Source organism: Gambusia affinis, linkage group LG23, assembly GCF_019740435.1.
Source record: "Gambusia affinis linkage group LG23, SWU_Gaff_1.0, whole genome shotgun sequence".
Taxonomy (NCBI): Eukaryota; Metazoa; Chordata; class Actinopteri; order Cyprinodontiformes; family Poeciliidae; genus Gambusia; species Gambusia affinis.
In genome coordinates, this window is record NC_057890.1 from 15,539,103 (window position 1) to 15,560,913 (window position 21,811).

Genomic DNA, 21,811 nt, shown 5'->3' on the forward strand with positions numbered 1-21,811 from the left:
AAATAAAATTCTTCTACTTGTTTTCAAAAGTACAGATAAAATTGTTACTTATTTTTGAATGATCCCAAATCATTAAAGTTACTGTTATTTGGTTATTGTAATGTATGCTTGTAGTCTAACGATTTTGTAAAAATTTCAGAGATAAAGTTTTTAAAACTTCACTTGTTCCTCCAACAACCCAACCCGTTAAAATGATCATTTCCTTAGGAGATATCTTCTCTTTTGAGTTCGTGACTCACCTTTGACTTGTCTGGCGAATATTTCATAATAAAATCAAAATAAGAAACCAGGCGTGACGTTGCGCCCCTCTTCAGAATGTCAACCAATTAAATCCCACCTAAAGAAAGCGCGAACCAATAAGAAGGCAGGTTCTTGATATGGTCGGTAACTAAGGACAGGGTAACAGTGTTCTCGACAACAGCGTCCAAGAAAAAGTGCAGTCTCTCCGGATGGTCTTCCCTTAGCAACAGTGCTCAAACATGAGTTACTACAGTATAAGGTGAGCAGAATTCATAATGTTGCTTTCGGATTGTGTTCGGAGGCCTTTTGTATTTTCAAATGTAAGATCTGAATCCGAGTCTTGGTAACATATTTGTATTGGCACAAAAAACTTAATAGTCGCCTTCAACTTTTCCATAAACAGCACAGCGTTTAGTGGAGACAGAAACAGCTAACGTTAGCTTGTAACGGTAACCAGCAATATCTAACATCCTGCCACTGGCTTTTTAAGACAGTCGCGTTTTTTTTCTGTGTGAATATATCTTATTTTAATCAATAGTTGTAGTCAATAGAGGGATATTTTTGCCGAGTGAGTATTTACCCGTAAAATCGCTCCTATAGCATTATTGACAAAAAAGACCTCGTTAAGGTACAAAATGAAGGAAGAACTATAAAAAGTCCAAACATTGTGGGACATACTCTACTGTACATTGTGTTTTGATTGTTGAATTACTTGACAAAAGTAAAAAGCAAGAATGCTGCTACTAGTTTGTTTAAACCAAAGAGTGGATATATTTTTTATTCTTGGGAAGAAATTTTGATTCACAGCTTTATATTTCAGTCACTTTCTGATTACCTACTGCGTGTAAATGCATTTTACAAGAGATGATGTGAAAACATCCTCAAAGTTCTGTAGCTTTGATTTCGAGAGAAAAGAATCTCGTCATGCCTGAACATGCCTATGAGTACAGAAGGGTTTTTCTTTGTTGTAAACAACAGTAAGCTGTTAAATTCACAAATTATTATCTAGGTCAAGGAGAGTATATCTAAGAACAAAAATGTGTTACACACATGTTCAAGGAAAAATGTGAAATTAGAATAAAATTGCTTTTTACATTTTTTGCATTGTGCAAACAACCGTTTTTGATAAGCTACTAATATATTTTTTTAAATAATGAGAATTACAAATGTCCCTCCCAAAATATCAAGTAACAAGAAACTGTTACGTTTGTAAAATAAACCAACCAACCTGTACAGTTTATAGTAGGAATGCACTGATTTTAAAATTAGGACTGATATCCATGTTAGATGTTATTCTTGCTGTTATGACCGATAACCAAATTGTTTTACATATTATTTATGTATATTTCCCTGCCCTCTCTACAGTGAAAAATGTAGAGAGGGCAGAGAGTTTTACTTTACAGTCCTATACCGGTATGTTAAAAATTGCTGAAATATTAATCCCATTACTTTGTGCCTCACTTATTTAGAGTCTGAGATATATGTTTAAAATATCACGTCTTACATGACAAAATAAGTAAAAGGAAATTTTATAAAAGCTGGGTATTGAAAATGGCACTGAAATGGAAAAAACAAAGTGAAGCCTCAAAGGAAAAGGTTACTATTGCAACCTTTACTTACTAAGTATAATAACAAATGGAACATTTTTATGGAGCTTACAAATGGCTTTGTGTATGTATTATTTAGGAGTTTGTGTGGTTGATATTAAAATGATTTAATCAGGATAAATTAGGCTGCACAATATGATTGCTAAACACTGCATTGATATCATTGTTTACATTTAAGCCACTTTTTTGTCCCTCCTCCCTTTCCTTTCTATTGTTTCGATGTCCACAAACTCTTGCTGAGTTTTTGGCATCTCTGTTACTGATGTCTATCAGATGTGGGCATAAAGGTCATTGAAAGTTCATTCAACTGGCTAAATATATTATTGGCTAGACAAGTTTGAATGCAAGGCATCTGAAATTGTAATTTTATCTAATCAATATCGCATCCAAGGACTCCTTTGCAGTTGTGATGATAATGCACAGATTGATACTGTGATGATTTTGATTGAAATGATTGTACAGTTCTAATATGAACCTGATCAAATTGAAGGAAAGGATGAGTTAGAAAGTTTGTGGTGAGATCTCTGTTTTGTTTTGAGAGCTGTATGCAATTAAAGCTGTGGAGAACAAGTCTCACATCTTTTGTTTTCCTGATAGAAATCAAAGTAACTTCAAATTGTTTCCTGTTGCAGTGCCAGTCCAGTTGAGGATTCAAGCAAGTTTGTGATTTAATCTCTTCAGGAATACTTTTGCTATATGCCTGATATACAGATTCTACCTTCTTGGATATTTTTTTTCTGTTTTTTGTTGTGTTTCTTTGGTGTTGCTTTTTGTCATCATAACGGAAATAAACACATCTCTCATCAGAGTACCAGCTAGTTCGCTCACTGCTCTGTGGACTCACCCAAACTAGTCAGCTTGTGTGATAATTCACAAATTGTCACTTCAGTATTTCCAGAAGTGAATGGATGTTGCTATTCATTCCAAGTCTTGCAAACCAGTCGTAGAGTCTCGAAAACAAACGCGCCATTGATGCTTCTCTGATATTCAGTGTGAAATATTTGTCTCTGAATCTTACAATCTTACATTTAAGCTGCTGAATGCTGAGAAACCTGGCAGATTTTCTGCTGTAACAGATCCCACGCTGTGCATGCTGGTATGAGCTGTTTAAAGAGCGACAGTTTTCATAAAAGCATGCTTATGCAGTGTTGCAGGAACTGCTTGCATCAGCCAAGAGATGAAAGTGGAAGGTTGGTGTAGTTTGTTGGTGTTGTTGGTTAGACTGCAGTTTAAGAAAAAAAACCTGAAGGAAAAAGGCCTCTGCATTGAATCCTGAGCAGTTTATTCCATTTGTCCTCAAAATTTAAACTGCACTACTGTGTAAATCATTTTGAAATATCTGAACTCGGACAGTGGTGTACCTCGGCTGCTGGAACTATGACTTGTGGTCGAGTGGTTTATTTATGCAAACCCCACACACAATTAACCCGACGAAGCTCTTTCCCAAATGCCTGGAGAGTTGTGTAAAATTTGTGGTATTTTCTTATGCATACTCCTGGAGAACTATGTAAATTTTGTTAAACATTTTTGGTTCCCTGCCGTGGTGAGTCACTATTCCAGGAAGGACTTTGCAAAGAGCGCCATCGGTAATCAGTAGCTTACATTTCGTGGGTTTCGCTGAAACACAGCAAAGGATCGTTGCTGGAGAGTCGGTGGTGGAAGGTGATGCTTCGGGGTTTCTGTGGTACCGGTATTATTATCAACTCTTGCAGCTTCTTTCCATCGTTTGTTTGGAGCTTAGTAATTGCTCCCTCTGGTGAAAGAGTCCCACGCTTATCGTCACTGGAATTATATACAGTTTTAGACAAACACGCATAACATACTCCCATTTTCTTACTTTGGTAAATAGGTGTCAAAATAGGGAGATGCTGGTTTCCTAGCAACTAGATTTTGGTTATACATTATGTTTTTTAGAAAAGGGGAATCTATTAGTTGGGTTCCCTTTAAAAACCATGCATGCACTTCTCCAGGGTCACAATGACAGACCGGAAAACCTTCTGCAGGCAGTTGGGCTGTAAAAATGTTGAAAGGGGAAACATTTTTTGGAGACATTTGTAGTTTTAAAGTGCCACAACTTTTAAATAGTTCTGCAGTTAATTGATTTATTCTGATGATTGACAGGATAAAAGATTGCCAGTTTCTGCAGATTTTTTGTTAAATCACCAAAGCTTATTTTATAAAGGATTAAAAATGCTAATTTCAATTCCTTATTGAAATAAGAAAATAAATGTTTTGCTTCCTAAAATGCAATAATTTAGCATTCCTTTAGTCTGGGTTGGTCATGTTTAAGCAAATTACATGTTTTCAGAGTTTTTGTAATCCAGTTAATGATTATTTAATTACTAAATTTGTTGACGATTATTTCAGTAATCAATCAATCATGATTCATGCGATTAATTGTTCCAGCCCGACTTTCAAACATAACATTTTTAAAAGATGCCAGACGGAATCAGAATCTATGGTTTGACAGTTGCTCTAGAATATATATATATATACTTTTCCTTTCTCTTCACAATTATAAGCTGCTTTATGTTTTTATCTTTTTATAGGCATCAATACTTGAAAGAATTTTGCTGAGGCACTTTCTGTCTTTTAAGTTGCTTTTTTTTCAGTATATTGACATTTAGTGTTGCCACTTCCGTACAAATTCCGTCTTGGCTTCTTGTGCATTGTCTGAAGTGTGAAGCCATGGTAACGACACAAGCCTCACAACCTCAGTGTACCTTAGTGCCGGGTAACTGTCACTCCCATGGGTGGAAGATAGCAGAGCTGCCGTTTCTTTGTATTATCTGCCAGAGATCTCGGAGCGTGGAGGTCGAGTGTGTGTGTGTGTGTATGGGTGTGTATGTGGATTGGGCAGAGCAGAAAGTTTAACCACAAGTTTGAGGGAAAGTTTCTTCACCATTGGAAAAAAAAACCTGGATTAGCATTCAGACATTTGCAAGCATGGAGTCTATAAAGACTGAAGGATCTCATCCAGTCTACAGCCGCTGGTCGTACAGGTAGCTGCTCAAACCGACAGATAAAAGAATGACTCTTAGCTTTGTTTTCCATTTGAAATTTCTGTTTCTATAGAGATGTGGTAGAAGTTACATTCTAACCACTCTCCTGTCCAACTAATGTGTTTTCTGTCTTTTGCAACAGATGACTAGAATACAAAGTAGCGTTTAGCAGAGCTAAAGCGTTGTTTTGTCCATGTGTTGCCTTATCTTCCTGACCAATCAGCTGGCAGGTGGTCAGAGCGCCTTGCAGTTCGCTCTGGTACTTGTTGCTCATGTTTCTGCCACCATGTTGTTACTTATTCAAAGCATCAGCTTGTGACTGTGCTTGTTGTAACTAGAGTTGGTAATTTGTGTCTTTCCAGTCGTCGGTGTGTGTGTGTGTGTGTGTGCGCGCGTGTGTGTGTGCTGTTGGCCGGCTGATTTGAACAGGCATGTAACTAACAACATCCTCAGTGACCTTTAGATGTGTCCTCAAAAAATGGTGGATGCTAGTAATGCAGCAACGATTAGCTCTTGTTCCAGTTATACCATGTAAAACTCTGATTATTGAACTAATTCATTATTAATGTAACACATCTTTGTTCACAGCAATTTAGACTGCTTGTATTAAACTACTTTGCTTTTCATGTATTATTCATAAATTTATTAATTTAGCATCATGTTTATCTGCCCCTCCACCACCACTCCACCACTTCCTATCTATCTATCTATCTATCTATCTATCTATCTATCTATCTATCTATCTATCTATCTATCTATCTATCTATCTATCTATCTATCTATCTATCTATCTATCTATCTATCTATCTATCTATCTATCTATCTATCTATCTATCTATCTATCTATCTATCTATCTATCTATATCTAGATATATAGATATAGATATATATCCAGATATATAGATATGTATCTATATATATATATATATATATATATATATATATATATATATATATATATATATATATATATAGCTATATTTACATTTAACTATTTTTATATAAAACTAGTTGCTGAGTCTTAGGCCTTGTTTGCAGAAAATCTTGAGTCACTTTTACTGTTTTACCGATCTCCATGGTTACCGTGCTCTGACACATGATGAAGGTACAAGAGTTGCTTGTCCTTCTCCTGTCACCCAAGCTGTGAGAGACTAATGAAACATTGATCACTTCCTGCGCTGATGAGGCTCCGTCTGGCTTTGTATGGATAAGAGATTCTTACTCAATGTCAACCAGATTAACTTGTAATAAAAAAAAAAAATGCTGAGGAAGGTTGTGCTTCTTGGCCTTTTTGGAATCCCTTTTGGAGAGACATTTCTAAATTAATATTTTTTTTTAAGTGTAAAACAGTGAAAGGATGTATGCCTTTAAATGATTGACTTAAAGATAAAACGTATGATATTTACTGTTTTGTGTATTTAGCCATTATCTCCTTTCCCTTTTCCCCTTTGCTCCTTCATCAGAATGACTAGTTTTAGCAGACGTATCGATTTCACAGATTATCACAAACAGTTCTAGTCTTTCAAAATGGAATGTTCTTTGCTCTGGCTGACAGATATAAATATGCTCATAGAATATTTTCCTCTAATTATATGCATAACATATTTAAATGTTTGCCAGGCAGTGTCCTTTAGGAGAGTTAGACTCATTTAATGCCAATTACTTTGTGAATTTGGCCTTTTATTCACTTTTCTAGAATAGGTTTTTTACTGTGTTGTTGAACTGACTTGTGTATTTTTCTCTCCGCATAATCTTCTCTTCCTTTTTTGCTGAAGACCTTCCAGCTCTACCAGCTTCTCTTCCAACTTGACATCAAGGTAAACCACAATCCACATGGCAAATTTTTAAAACAAGCCTTCATCTTTAACAGCTTTCAGTATGAAACAAGAAATTAGGATTATGGATATCCAGAGCAGACATTGCTAAACTTTTTTGGTTCTTTCCAGAAATCAAAAAAACTTGAGAAATGGCTCCAAATAATGTTTTTCCATAATTGTTGGACGAGATAAAATCAGTTGGCATAAATAGATTGAGCAATTAAATTTGTTGTGAAAACTGTGTTTTTCAAATCTAAACCTTTAGTAATTATTATTACGTGACACTTCTACTGTTTTGTAGGTCAAAAGCTGAAAAATTATAATATTAGAAACAACTTAAAATGCTCGTCAGTGATATCTAATTACACATTTGGAACCCAGAAGTTTGTTAAAACTCGTTTTTACAACAGGAAACAAGTTTCGCAGACAGTCGTAATGACTTGCTAATGAGTTGGCCAACATCTCACTACTTTGTCTACTTGCAGGTCTTAATCCCAACTCCTTCCCTTTAAGTAGTATTCTCATATGTGTAATTAAGAACTACTATCAGTCTCCACTCCCTTCCCTCCGTCTCAGATGCCGGATGGACCTCCCAGGTGACCCATCTGCTTACCAGTAACAACACTCAGGGATTTATTAGTCAGTACATGGCACTCACTTGTGCAAGATGATCAATTTTGGCAAAGGGCAGCATAAGGACTGTATGAGTCATGCCTGTGCTGACTAGTAAGCTCCACATTGTGCTGAGGGAGACAGCCCTATCAAAGCACTCATGTCTGTTTTGTGTGTTCAGAAATGGCCATCCAGAGCCCTTCTGTGATGTGAGTCATCAGCTGAAATCTGCAGCTGGAGAAATTATATGAAAATGACAAAAATTGTTTCATTTCACTCCACTAGAACGTGTGATATTTAAAGATTTACTCAACAGGAACAGATGAAAGAGAAATGAGCGTCATAGGACATCAGCCTGATTTGTGAATCACTCTTGTGAGTTTGACTGAGTTTTGATTTGGGTCTGTTTAGGTCTTAGAGTTGGGGTTGACAATAGTGACTTCTACTATTGTTCTGCTCTCTCACCACTGTAGCTTAGCAACATGTCCCTTTAGAAAGGTGCTGAATGTAAACGCACACCAGCTCCTACACTGCAGGTCGTCCTCACTTTCTCTTCATACAGATTCCTCTTTTCATGATTAGATTTTTCAGAACATGATAAATGTCTCTCTGCTCAGTAATTGTAATTAATCCTTAATAAGAGTGGGTCTTACTTTGCAAAAAAGCTGCTGAAGTAAGACATTACATTCATTTTATTTCTGTAGAGAAATGTGTAAATCATTCATGTTTGCTTTTCTTCTGCAGTGGCATTGAAGATGACGGCAGCAGTTTAATGCAACAGAAGCTGGAAAGACAGGTGGGAACTGGAATTTTCTTCATAAAATAACAACGATTGATCAGTCACATGATTTCTGTTTGTTGTTTTCTTGCATTATAACTCATATTGTATGTCGGGTTGATTGTGGTTGTGATTCCAGCTGAGTAGAAAAACAGATTCTGGCTGCATTCAGGTTGAGGTTGTGATTTCTGATCTGGTTCTGACCAGCATTGTGACTCCCAAAGCTGTGCACATCAGAACAAACCTCTTCTGATGTGAAGAGGTTTGTTCAGAGCTCTCATTTCTCAAACGACTGTCTCACCAGGATAACTGATTTACAGTTTTATGCATTACCTAAACATCAGCAGAAATGCTGTAGTTACAAAGGGCAAATAAAAAGTGACACATTTCCCACCTGAAACACTTTATTGCCCACAGACTAACTCCACCAGAGCTTTCTGCTCACTGTGGCATTACTAGTGGCAGCCTATCCGCTGTCTGTCAGCTTCTTCTTTTGAAGGAATGTTTTCTGTGTCAGGTGTTTGGCCAGAAATGTTTTAGATAAAATCACGGCTTTTGGTGGGTAAGGAAAGATTTTCTTTAGTCTCACAAATATCACAAAACCTTTTCCTACATATTTAGGGATAATGGGAATATTAAGAGAGTTCACTCAGTTCTTTACTGTGTGGAAAATGATTGGATTCATCCTTGGCACGTTCCCTTTAGAACAACGTTTTCAATTGGCAGAGATTGCCTTCTTGTGTTTTTCGATGCCATATTATCATGCTTTACAATCAATTTCTTACTTTGAGATATTTCACTGTTTCTTTAAACTTTTAATGCTTCCTCATTCCTGGCAATGCATTGTGTCCCTTCACAAACATTTCGTACAAATATAGCCATTCCTTTTTTCTTCTTTCCTTTCTGAGCCACTGCAAAAGTCTTCATAACAAACCAAACTGTAAAGTTACAGTTCAGGAATTTTATTTAACATGGCAAAGAGGCATTTGGAGACTTCTCTGTTCTTATCAGACTTGTATAAGGAGACATATGCACTGCTTTGCTTAAATGTGAATACATGAAAATTATGATAAATGAATAATATGTAAAAAAGAAAAAAAAAAGATACATGTTATGTGAAAAAGTCCTGAATGTATTTTCATATAGACAAAACTGAGAAAGCATTTTTCACTCGGAGCCCCCTTTATCTGTCCCCTCCTTCCAACGCTAATGACCGCTCATTCAGTTAGCAACGGTGACCGCACAGACACACTCTGCTGCTTGTCATAGTGAGATAGGCCTTTTCTGTCAGAGGAGCACGTCATGCGGACGAGGCCATCAACTTTTTGATTGTGAGCTTCAGAAAAGGAGATAAAGAAAAGCCAGCATTCATCTGGTCTCCTTCATTTATTGTCTGGCCTTCTGGAAAAAATCATTTTTTGCTCTAAAGGATCAATAATTTTGGCACAATGGAACAGGTTTGTACATTTGATCTTTGTTTTAGCTTATCTGTGTCAAACAGGAGAAGGCTGCGCTTTGCAGGCAGTCCTTTTACCAGCATTACTTTAGTGTTTCATTGTGGGGTTTTGAACAGTCTCCTCTTTTAGATGGGTGTGTTCCTTGAATTGGACCTAAAAGGAAAAAAAACACCTAAAATCATGCTCAGTATCTGCTTTAAACTCCGTCCAGTGTTTTAATTTTCCTGATGTTTTGATTTGCACAGGGAGGACTGTAAACGCCTTAATTCACTTCCTGATCTGTAAATACCCGGTTCTCAGTCATAACAAAAGAATTGAACCTCACAATGGATTAGTTCAAAATAGCTCCAGAATGGCAAAATAAACTACAGAGTCTTGATTGCTTCTTTAAAACGCTTTGTTGAATAACAACAGTAAAGCACAGTTACAGAATGATTTATAATAATAGTCTTTTGAGATTTATTTTCATATTGATTTCCTAAATAAAATGTAGAACCCTTGACATTTTCTGTAGTAAGAGGATCTTATGAGGAGGTAAGATCTTCCACATGTTTAAAAACTTTTTAAATGTAACTGTGCTAAAGTAACAAAACATCACAAACCTTTATGAACAACTTTGTTGGTACCTGGTGTGTAAAATGTATTTAGGAAATATTGGTAATTCCAATATTTTGGTAGTGAAATTTGGCAGTTTCTTTTTACTTCCTTTAAAATCCTATTGAATTGTCTGTAGTCTCAAAATAAACTTGAATCCTTCAGCCTATAGTGGCCAGTGGCTGAAAAAAAATATCATTTTTATAAATCTGTACAAAAATAATGAAATGCTTCTGTAGATTTATTCTGAATTAAATTTTATTATTAAATATTATTTTATTTTTTTACCCTAATAAATTTCCTCACATTGAAGGTCTGGGGTGTCAGTGTGTACAACTTTTCTCTTGAGGTGTGTAACTGATGCTTTTCTACTTCACTAAAAGGAAAAACGGTAAAACAGATGTTGTCTAGTTTTTGACTGATGAATTATGAAAGCCCCGTTTTTGGTTTGCCAAATCTGACGCAAGGCTTCCTGGTGTCGCCCAGCTCACTGAACAGCATCACTCAGCAGGATGTGTTGCTGTGCGTTTGGCACACTAATTAATCTGCTTGCGTAATCCCATTGGCTGCTCTGATCACAGTTGGGTTAGGAGAGCAGAGGTTCTGTATGTACATCAGAACCACAAGGAGTTTTCAGGAGCACACTGCATTTAATATCTCTATTTTCCATCACAGTCAAGTAGCAGGTGCAATGCAGAGCATTTTTTATTTTTTTATTAGGCAGGCTATTTGCAGCATTTACTGGGAGACACAGGTTGCATCTCATCATGCATGTTGATGTAATTACCTTCCACTATGTAATGTTTTCCACCACAACTGCATTCAACCTCTTCACATCAAACATTGAATAATTAGAAGTAATAAGGTCATGCTGAATGTTATCTGAAAGCCTGAGGTTCCATGATGCCTTGCGTTCACAGCGGGCGCTGCTAGAGCAGAAGCAGCGGCGGAAACGTCAGGAGCCCATGATGGTCCAGCCCAACACGGAGACGCGGCCCCGCCGCAACAGGACGCGTCACTGTGATGAGCAGGACCCGCTGGTGGAGTCTCAGCTCAGCATCAGCAACGAAGTCATTCTTGATGGTGAGAGGATCAAAAGCAGGAGCCTCTTAAATAACATGTTTCTGTGTGGTCAGTGTCGCATAAGAATGTTTCTGAAATAAAAAGCAGCATAAGTTACATAAAAAACATCTTTCAAGCTATGTATTTAATCATTAAGTACATAAAGTAATGGGAGCTTCCATTTTATATTTACATGCACCGACTTGATGATTCAGATAATGTTTTCCTAAGGACTACAACACATTCCAAACTCAATTTTGTTAGTTTTATTGCAATTCAACAAATGCATATTCCCAATGTTAAAAGAAAATAATTCCTGCAGTTTCCTTAAATCCAATATAAAATGAAAGAATTACAAAATAATCTTGTCATTCATCAATAAGTCCAGTGAAAAGTTATCTTTTAATCATTGATTAATGCTAGCTTCCATTAATCGATGATTAATGGAAAACAGGGAATAGAGTGTCTGTCTATTCTCTATAAACAGAGAATAGAGTCTTTCAATGTAAAGATAACAGAATAATAATAACTTTCCCCTGTTGTAGGTATTGATGGACCGGCATCTTTCCTGGGATCAGAAGCCGGCGATCTGGGAACGAAAATCCAAGTTCAGTCAGTGAGCAAGCCCTCGTCGCCGCAGCCCCGCCATCAGTCTCCGCCTCCGTCACAGCAGCAGAGTCCTGCAGCCGAAGAAGCGGAACAAGACGGCGACACCGCCACTCTGCTGGAGCCCAAGACAGACATCCACCAGCTGCTACAGAAAGAAGGTCAGCTTGGTGCCAAAAGGGTTTGGTTGGTTGCTTTTTTTAAAAGATTTCAACTATTATATTTTTTTGCGTTGTTTGCTCAATGTGTATAATGTTTTAATCTCAACTCATTGCCAGTGTTTAGTATTGATCGTTGAACCAGGTCTTCCAGTAATCAGATCATATCCCAGACTCCATTGCTTCTCTGCCATGAGAGTGTCATACAGCAGCAGTCTTAAGTCAGAGGATTCTTTAAATTTGTTGGAAGTCAGACTGCTACTGCAGACCCTTCCAGCACAAATCCACAAAGATTCTTTGTAGCTTCTTTGATGATATAAATTATGACATTTAATTTCCCTTTGGGATAAATAAGGTATTTTTGAACTGAATTGAGCTAACTTCTTTATCACTTTTAAATGCTACAGCAAGTTAGAATATTCGCTGAACTACAAGTACTATATCTGTCTGTATTATAATTTCTGTCCTTTCCTGAGATGCTTTAGCACCAGTGGACCACCACTTCTTTCTGGCAGTGAATTAAAGTTGGGTCTAGCAGCAGCCAAGAGCTATGTCTTGGCTGGTAAATCCAATTATTACTGTGCAGACAGATGCCTCAGGCCTTCCGTCTGCTGGAATCATTTTACATCTGCATGACTGCCTGGCTCCCAGTGTTAAGCCTCATAACAAAAAACTCTGGCATTTGCAGAGTAAGAAGAGCTGAGTCATATTCATCCTGTTTCTGATTTGAAATGATTCAGTAATTACTTGAATTTTTAGATTTATTTTTTTTGCATAGAAGAGCAGCCAGCGATCTCTCTGTGGAAGAAGAAATGCCCAGTAGATCATTCCAGAGAAACAAGAGTCAGTAATTTCCCAAGTGTTGCATAATACATAGAAATATTTTTTATATATCGAAGAGCAGAACGGACCGTCTTCTTTAATCCTCTCCAGAGATTTATTTAAAAAGAAATCTTGTGCTGGAGGATTTCCACCACATTTTCTGCCTTCATGTCTTGGGTGAAAAAGTTTCCTAATAGGAATTCCCGTTTTACCGATCTGTGCTGATGCTTTTTCCCTCATGTCGTTCAACAGGTCTGTGTGGAAGCATGAACTTTGATGAAGCCAGTGAGCACGGAGACGAGGCAAATGAGGAACGGACGGGTTCTCTGTTCTCCAACGCCGACGCACTCAGACCCGCGTCGGCTTCCAGTGGCAAAAACATTCCTGTGAATTTTTCACCAACTTATACCACTCTCTTACCGTCTGATGCAAATAATTCCAGGAAATTTAAGTGCTGCATTCCTCTCTTTTCATCCCAGGAGGCAGTAATCCCCGGAATACTTTCTGCAGAAAGCGTCCTTGCAGATGCAGCCAACCTGGAGGAGTTTGTGCTGCTGCCGGCTCCTCGTGGCGTCACCTTTAAATGCAGGATTACTCGGGACAAGAAGGGCATGGACCGCGGCCTCTACCCCACCTACTATATGCACCTGGAGCGAGACGAAGATAGAAAGGTGAAAGCCAGACAAGTTAACTTATTTCTGTTACTCTTGAAGTAGGGTCCCTATTTTTAATCTTACAATATCTTTGTCTCTGCAGGTGTTTTTGTTGGCAGGACGAAAGAGAAAGAAGAGCAAAACATCCAACTACTTGATTTCAGTGGATGCCACAGATCTGTCTCGAGACGGAGAGAGCTTCATCGGCAAACTGAGGTGAGCCAAATGCTTTTTCTTAGTTTTTACAAATAGAGTATATAGTTTTAAACATTATAAATTGTTTCTCAGATGACCAAATAGATGTAGATTGATAAAAGTCAGGTATGTGTGTTTTTTTTTAGTTCATTTAATTCTAAGATGCTGCTTATTGATTTGGAATTAAGAGTGAATGAATTTCAAACAAATGTCTAAAAAATTTGGGAATCATCCTGTTCAGGTTTGTTCTCTCCACTGCTGACCTAAAAGAACACATTTGGCAAAAACATTTTGATGATGACACTTATAATAGAAAATGTTTTGCGGATTGATACGATAAAAGTGTTACGTCACATGCAACTGCTTTTAGTATTGATCTGAAACTAGTGTGATGAAAAAACTGTAACATAGAAGGAGAAGTAGGGAAAGTCTAAACAGTAAAATGAATGAGGGAGGATGAGACCGGAACATGAAGACAATGATTACATAAAAATTTTAAAATATAAGAAGTAAACCTGCAAACTATTCATAGAAGTTGCATATATATGCGTGTGTTTTCTCTTTAATCAGGTCCAACTACACGGGTACTAAATTCACAGTGTATGACAGCGGCATCAATCCCGGCAAAAACCTCGGGATGCTGCTGGAAGAAAGCAACACACGACAGGAGCTGGCTGCAGTCTGCTATGTGAGCCAGTGGCAAAACACCAAGGTGCTGCTGAGCGTCTTGTCCTTTATGGTGAAATTATCACATTCTTTTTGCAATCTTTTTTTGTGTCAGGATACCAACCTGCTGGGATTCAAGGGGCCACGTAAAATGACTGTTGTCCTTCCAGGGATGAACATGAACCATGAGCGGATCCCTGTAAGGCCTCAAAATGTGAGTCCAACAGAAAAAAGATTTATGCAAAAGTATTTCCTCTGAACTCTGGAGTGTTGGATACTTTAGGTGGACGACCGCCTAAAGTATCTTACTAAATTTGCTGTTGTGTCATACATACTGAATTGAGGATGTTGTTTTATAAAGTAAACCTGCTTTTAAGATGTGAATCAGCTGCTCCCACTTTTAAAAACAGTTGTTACCATGGAAATGCATTATGACAACTGTCTGAAAGTAAAAAAAAGTGAGAGCAACAATTCTTCCATCCAGCATCTGAAACTGAGGAAATAACCGTCCATTAAAGCCTCAACCAAAAGGAACAGATCAGAATGAACCACCTAAAGGAGTTCTGTTACGTTCCCACTATGCTGCAACCATGAACGGTGCAATTCTAGAACAATTTGCTGATTGAATGTCTTCTAAAGGCAAATTGTTGCACAGGATCTTATTTATAAATGTGTGATAGTGAGGGGTCTGTATATTTTCTAAGGCTCAGAAGTTAGCATTAGCATGTTTGTGTTTGTGTGGCAGGAACAAGAGAGCCTAGTGAACAGGTGGCAGACCAACGTGATGGAAAACCTGATTGAGTTGCACAACAAGGCCCCCGTTTGGAACGAAGACACCCAGTCTTATGTACTGAACTTCCACGGTCGCGTAACACAAGCTTCAGTGAAAAACTTTCAGATAGTACACGACAACGACCGTGAGTGTTTACTTCAATACGTGACATCGCTGTTGAGTGGTTTTTTTGTGACTGTCGACTGAACACGTTGTTTCCTCTAATCACAGCTGACTACATCATTATGCAGTTTGGAAGAGTTGCCGAAGATATCTTCACCCTTGACTACAACTATCCCATGTGTGCTCTTCAAGCTTTTGCCATTGGTCTGTCGAGCTTTGACAATAAGCTGGCCTGTGAGTAATGGGAGAGTGTCCTGCAAGCAAACCACCTGCCGTGTTTCACTCATCTTTCTTTTTGTTTTTCATGCTGTAAAACAGCTTTACACGGGTAGTTTCATATGATTTGAACCATCTATGTTCAGCTGCTGTTAATATGTAAAAAATGTACAGGCTACAAGAGAAAACTCATTCCATCTTATGGGACACCATGTACAAGAAGAGCTGATGTCATGCTTATAACTCATGTAAAGATATATGAACTGATTTGTTTTCTGTCGTTTCTGGTTCTGTTTTACTTTATTTAATCCTTTTTCCTTTGGCGCCATCTGTAGGCGCAAAGTTTAATCCCCTAAATAGAAGAGTGGTCAGTTATTTTTAGTTTGCCTTTATATTGTTTACAAATTCAAACATTATTATTAATATTATGACCACCTATTACCGCCCCTTGTGTCTAAAGTGCATTTTTACGCATGGATGTTTTATTTTTGTGACTGAAATGTTAGTTTTGGCGTCACAAACACCTAAATGCAACACTGCACATTTTAAAACATATAATACACATGAATTGGATTTTTTTGGGATTGATTTACACCTTCAAACAGAATAGACTATAAAGACAAAAAAAAATTATTATTCCTGTTAAAACACTGGTGAGCTGTTATTTTGGTGAACAGATGCACAAACTGTGAATTTTTTTTATTTTGTATTAATTAGAAAAGCCAAACAGAAATTAAATGAAAATTTCTACTGCCCATATATAATTTCTCTCTACATGGTAATCAGCCATGTGTAGGTGCCTGACTTATTTCTTTTTCAACTATAAGATGTGCAGACGTAAGAATTTCACACAAATCCACAAAGATTATCGAAACTACACATACAGGCTCAAATATAAACATACATCTCGACTTCATATTTGACCGCTCTGCTCAGCAGAATTTTAAGTTTACTTTAAATGGCTAATTAGTCAAGACTAATTTAGCTAATATCATTGGGGTTTACAGTTATATTTGAGCATATATTTACAAAATTAATCATGGATCACAGAAGACTTCATAATAAGTTCAAACTTTAATTCTTTGTTTAAAAATTGTTAGGTTTATATTGTGTTATTCTCTCCTGAAATAATGTCTCAAATGGCCTGGAACTCTTCACCCCTTACACTCCTCATGTGCTAGATAGTTTGTTACAAATATGTTACGAATATTTCAAAAATCACTTTTGTCCAAACTCTCTAAATGGTGGATTGTGCAATAAACTGTTGAAGAACATAGATTTCCATAAACATTTACAATCATGTTTCTCTGTTCCTGCAAAGTGAGTTTAGTGAAACATTTTCCAGTCTGAAATATTCGACAAACGCAGTCAGATATACGGTTTTATTAGAACCAAAACAAATGTAACAATTGCTCAATTCCTGTTTTTATATTTAATTATGTGTGAAAAAGAATTTTATTGACTGAAAACTTTTCATAAACATTTCAATTTGATTCTGGAGAATTTGAAAAGGAAACTCAAAAGTGCTTATTTCCACTGATGTATGGTCTTTTAAAGAAGACAAAATAAAGAACTTGTAAAAACAAATCAAAGGTTTCTAAAGATGCTTTGTGTCAATCCTTTTTGGTGAAAACTTTATTGCAGAACTGTATATTTTATGTTAACCAGAACATTTTCTAACATTTCAAAATGCTGCATATTACCATGAACACTTTCTGAGAGACTTTCTGATTTAATTGTCATCAGTCATGAATATCAATCTCTTCAGACAACTTTTTGTACTTGATCAGGTAGTATGGGTAGCACTGGCAGCTGTCAAACACTATAAACATCTGAGGGTTTTGCTTGTTGTCGACGCAGGCATCGTAGAGGCTGACCTTGGTGTTGGGTGGTCGCCGGTAGTAATGTTTTCCCAAGCAAACTCTTCCCACCAGGACTTTTGCCAGAAACATGTAACCAACCTCATCGGACTCGCTTGCTTCTGTGTACTCGTGGGACATGAGCGTGTCGGTAGCGAAGTAAGAGCCAAACCCGTGAGAGTGTCCGTTGAGGCCGGCCACTCGGGGGTCAAACCCGTGGAGGCAGATGCTCTCTGAGGCGACCTTGGTGGTCCCGTGGAAGAGATGTCTCTCCAGAGGTCCCTCGGCTTTGGTGTGGTGTTTCTGCATGTGTGTTTTCTGCCTGTGATGACAACGCAGGTTTGTCATTTTTTTATTTAAATGTTAACTGAGTACAGTTTTGATCAGTACCTTTGGTACTTGTCCCAGTGCAGCAGGTTCTGGATCTGCTGGATGCTGATGATGTCCATCGTGGTCTCTGGCAGGTTTTCGTGGAAGAATTTTTTGACGATCCGATAGGCCTGAGTCCCGGCTGGAACATCAACCAGGCGGTAATCCTCCTCTGAGCCCTGAAGCCAGACTGGAGGGTACCAGGAGCTGAACTCCTGTAGAGGATCTATGCTGAAGTTAGCCGCAGCAGCGTAGGGCTCACAATTAGCAAAGTCAGACTGGATTCCACTCCTAAAAGCAAGAAGAGATTTAGAAAATATAAATATATGTCAAATTTCCTTACTTTCGGCTCCTGGAATTTTTAAATAGACATAATGCCAAGCAGAGCTAAGCACCAGGAGATCAGGATTCTCTGATTGTTAACCAGTTTTGATCAGTAAATAGACTTTTTCTTTTTTTTTTTACACTTAATTTCCTTTTTGGGAACAATTAATACTTTTTCGTATCATAGACAATCTGGATCTATGCAAAAAAGCACTTTCCCTTAAACTCAATAGCATTACCGATCAAAAAACTTTGTTTTAAGAAGGCCATTTTGTCAAATCAGAAACCAAGCATTGTGTTTTAGGATTTGTGGAACATGCAGAAGGTTGTAAAGATTTTGTGCTGAAATATTTAGTGTTTGGAAAATTAAGTGGAAACTTATGTATGGCAAGTATGCAGGAAGAATTATGGTTCCTTCTTAACTCTAATTGTTGCATCAATAGTTTGTTTTTACATCTGTGAAACAGTAAAATATAGTAAGACAAGTATAAGAAAGTACTTCCAAACTCATCTCCATTTTAGCTTGTATTTTGCTAGTATTTTTAAATCAAATGTAATGCTTTGTCTATGAAAAAAGACGATGCAGTAGACGGAAGGGGAAGGATCCAAAATACAAACTTTAGGTGAGGATACATGGACTCTGGTGAACGGTAGGCAGGCCTGCAACAAATTTGTCTCTGGAAGCCAGTGCTGATTCTGGTCTGGGTCATACTGGTGAAGTCCACCTCGTACTTCTGCTCACCGATGTTGAAGGAACATTTTAGCTCCTTTTCACTCATCTTTTTCAGGAGGAAGGCAGACAAATCCTAGAAAGAGATGAACATGAGCATACTTCAAGTTCAGTAATTCACACAGTGACAGGGAAATTAAGCTGTAGCTGAAATAGCTGTAACTCAAAACTGGAGCAGGTCAGTGGTGAAAATCTACTGCAGAAAAACCTGTTGCTATGCTTTAAAGATTCTGCTCTTAAGAGGATCCAATCATGTCTGTCTATTTCTAAGTTCTATTTGGATTACAACATTACATCCGTCAGGGTTCTATTTTAGGCTGTTTGAGTTTTCTGGATATACTCTACCCCCTGGTGTAATTTTTTTAAGTATGCTTCTTTTCATTTTCTTGTTGAGGACTTTCAAATTTAAATCCCTCTGAAAATGAATAAAATTGCATTCAAAATCTTGACAAACTGACTTTAAAAAGACAAATACTGAGTGGAAATTAACGTCATAATCTTCATGAAGCCGATCTTCTAACTTGAGTGGTTAGTGTCCTTCTCTTCTAACCTTATGCTGTAGCTCCTTTAATGAGGATTTTATCTTCCAAAGTGGGTTCCTCATATTGATCATACCACAAATCGTCACTTCAACACAGCAAACTGTGACAAATACATGTTTATTTTACAAGTTACTCATAACTTGTAAAATAAGAGACATTCCCACATCCAAGTTGCAACTTCAGAGGTAAATGAATGGCAGCTCAATGTTTCCCTCATGCACCGCTGTTTTGGACAGCCATTAACAGTTTGAAAGTAAACTGTATAAATGTGGTTTTGATACACTGCAAACTTAAAGCAAATGAGAATTAATGAAACAAATAAAGCAAAAGTTACCGCACTGTACTCTTTGTAGTTGACGCCCTCACACCAGTAGATTTTGCTCTTGCTTGGAAAGTGAGGGTTTTTTTCTACACTCTCCGAGTTAGTAAGTCGCCTAACTGCATCATACTCTGAGAAACCATCCAACTCCATTGTATCAAAGTCCAGGATGTAGTATGATTGCCTAGAAGGAAATTCAAAACAATCACATTCATTATAATCCATAAATTGATGTCTTAACTCCTGGTAATTGAACTAAAACTCACTTGTCTATGAGGGTAACATCGCTCTGTTCCGCACAACAGTAGCTCCTCTCTAGTAAGAGCTGAGCGCGAGGTGATAGGTCGATCCATTGGTGGGTCTTTATAGACCACAGCTGCCAGTGAAATGGGTAAGGTGTGTGGTGCAACTTACACTTTACCCCTGCATCACATGTACCCAGTAGGAAGTTGTCACAGATGAGGATGTCATGGGAGACCTTTGTGTGAAATGATGAGAGATTGGGTTTCTTGGGTTCAACATCGAGGTCACCGGAAACACTTGTAGGTGCTTGGACAGCAGGTGGGAGCTTTATGGTTGCAATGGTGCCAGGCTGATATCCTTGTGGAGAATGAGTGATGATGAGAGGCAGTGACACAGAAATCGGGTTGACAAGACTCTGGTTTGGTTGATATGTGTGGGGTAGTGTTGGCAGGGAGTTGTGGGAGAAGGTCAGCAACACACAGGAGCTGTTCTGGATCTGTAGCTGAAGGCTGGAGCTTTCCACCACGCTGGATGTGTTTTCTCTCTCACAGGAAGCGGTGATGTCTTCCTGCTTCACAGTAAGAGGTGTTACGTTGATACTGATGCCGTAAGGTTTGACCGTCCAGGTGACCCCAACGTTCAGGGATCTCACGGCATCCCACACTGGGAGGCTGGTGTTGGTATCTGCAGGTACTTCCAGAAGGAGAACGGATGAATTGAGCATTATTACTTTGGGACTCTCAGATGGGCCCTTTGGGGCTTTGGGTGCCAACTTTCTTTTTTTTCTTCTCCCACTTGAAACATCAGTCATCCTGGATTTCCTATTTGACACTGGAGAAATTCATTTTGGGCAAATTGGAATAAACAGTAGAAATAGTTAAAAGATGTGATGAATAATTTAGGGAGAGTTCTTGGATAAATATAAAACACATTTTATCTTGTTTTGCAGTGAATGACTACAAGTTAGCTCTTCAAATAATACAAATGTAGCATCAGCAAAATAAATGTATGAGCTGAACTAATTTCTAATTAAGCTAATGGCTACAATGTAGCACGAGCTGTCGCTGGAGCTAGCTAAATAGGATACAAACACGGTAATAATTAATTAACCTACCGTTAGTACCTTGTCGTGGATGAAATATTGAGAAGTCAACGCGTAAGAAAGAAAAAAGAAGAAAAAACTCGATTTCAAGACCGAAGTTTTTATTGTTGAAAAGTGAAGGCAACTTTCCAGAAGGTTAATGACGACGACCTTTATTCTAATCAGGCGAGTATGGAAAAACTTTATTACAAAAAAGGCGTAAAATAAACAAGTCTACAAAATAATATGAAACTAATGCACATGCAATGTTTAAATACTTAAAGAGATATTTGTCAATAAATTATACTGTAGTTGTTACCTCAAACGTGCAGGGTTTTTTCCCCCCCTATTTGTATTAATTTGACAGGCAATTAAAGAAATCCGCCCTCTGTTTTAAAGGTGGAAAATTAGAAATTATTATCTGCGCGTTCTGGTAATATAATTTTTTAGTACGACTAATAAAAAAACAACAACAGAAGAACAAGTAGTGGGTTTGTTTTTGTTTCAAAATATAAAGTAAAACATGGAAATACACGTTGTTTTTTCTTTATGTGTTATCAAACTGTTGGGAAGGCACTTAAGTTTATTTTGAGTTAGATTTTTAGAGTTGAAATCATAATAAAAACACAAAATTGCCGGCAAAAAGTAATTAAATATAGACTCTTATAATCTCAGCTTGTTCTATAGAGGAGATTTTTATGTAAGCAACAGCGCCTCCTACCTTCATATTGCATGTCTGCCATAGAATTAGTTTATTGCCTGGGATGATTTCTTTAAAAATGGCCCATTTTTATTAATTTTTTTAAATCTGATTATTTTTATTATTTTGAAAATAAAATAAAAAATTATTTAAAATTTTATTTATCCAAATTTGGACACAGAATAGGTAAATGACATGCATTTCTAGTATTGGTCATTATAAAGTAAAAAAATTCCAACCTTCTTAATAATGAACATTTACCAA

General features: G+C 37.4%; 2 protein-coding genes across 6 annotated transcripts; one reads left to right on the forward strand and one right to left on the reverse strand.

Moving 5' to 3' along the window:
• The first annotated feature begins 393 nt into the window (after positions 1-393).
• Positions 394-15,647, forward strand: tulp3 (TUB like protein 3). 5 transcript variants are annotated; one of them, XM_044108158.1, is made up of 13 exons: positions 450-499; positions 6,625-6,666; positions 7,595-7,653; positions 8,023-8,074; positions 11,028-11,190; positions 11,715-11,936; positions 13,008-13,141; positions 13,235-13,426; positions 13,512-13,624; positions 14,174-14,291; positions 14,385-14,483; positions 15,015-15,186; positions 15,273-15,647. In XM_044108158.1, the coding sequence occupies exons 4-13, from the start codon at positions 8,051-8,053 to the stop codon at positions 15,404-15,406; spliced, it is 1,371 nt and encodes a 456-aa protein (XP_043964093.1). In that variant the 5' UTR covers positions 450-499; positions 6,625-6,666; positions 7,595-7,653; positions 8,023-8,050; the 3' UTR covers positions 15,407-15,647. The 5 variants fall into 5 exon arrangements, with proteins under 5 accessions (XP_043964092.1, XP_043964093.1, XP_043964091.1 ...); XM_044108159.1 differs by lacking the exon at positions 450-499 and adding an exon at positions 4,825-4,849; XM_044108157.1 differs by lacking the exon at positions 7,595-7,653 and having other exon boundaries at positions 394-499.
• On the reverse strand, positions 15,340-21,060 carry LOC122826370 (protein mono-ADP-ribosyltransferase TIPARP-like). Its single transcript, XM_044108155.1, has 6 exons — positions 20,881-21,060; positions 19,790-20,597; positions 19,539-19,707; positions 18,551-18,738; positions 17,630-17,899; positions 15,340-17,561 (listed from the first exon to the last, which is right to left on the reverse strand). The coding sequence occupies exons 2-6, from the start codon at positions 20,575-20,577 to the stop codon at positions 17,123-17,125; spliced, it is 1,854 nt and encodes a 617-aa protein (XP_043964090.1). The 5' UTR covers positions 20,578-20,597; positions 20,881-21,060; the 3' UTR covers positions 15,340-17,122.
• Positions 21,061-21,811: the final 751 nt, after the last annotated feature.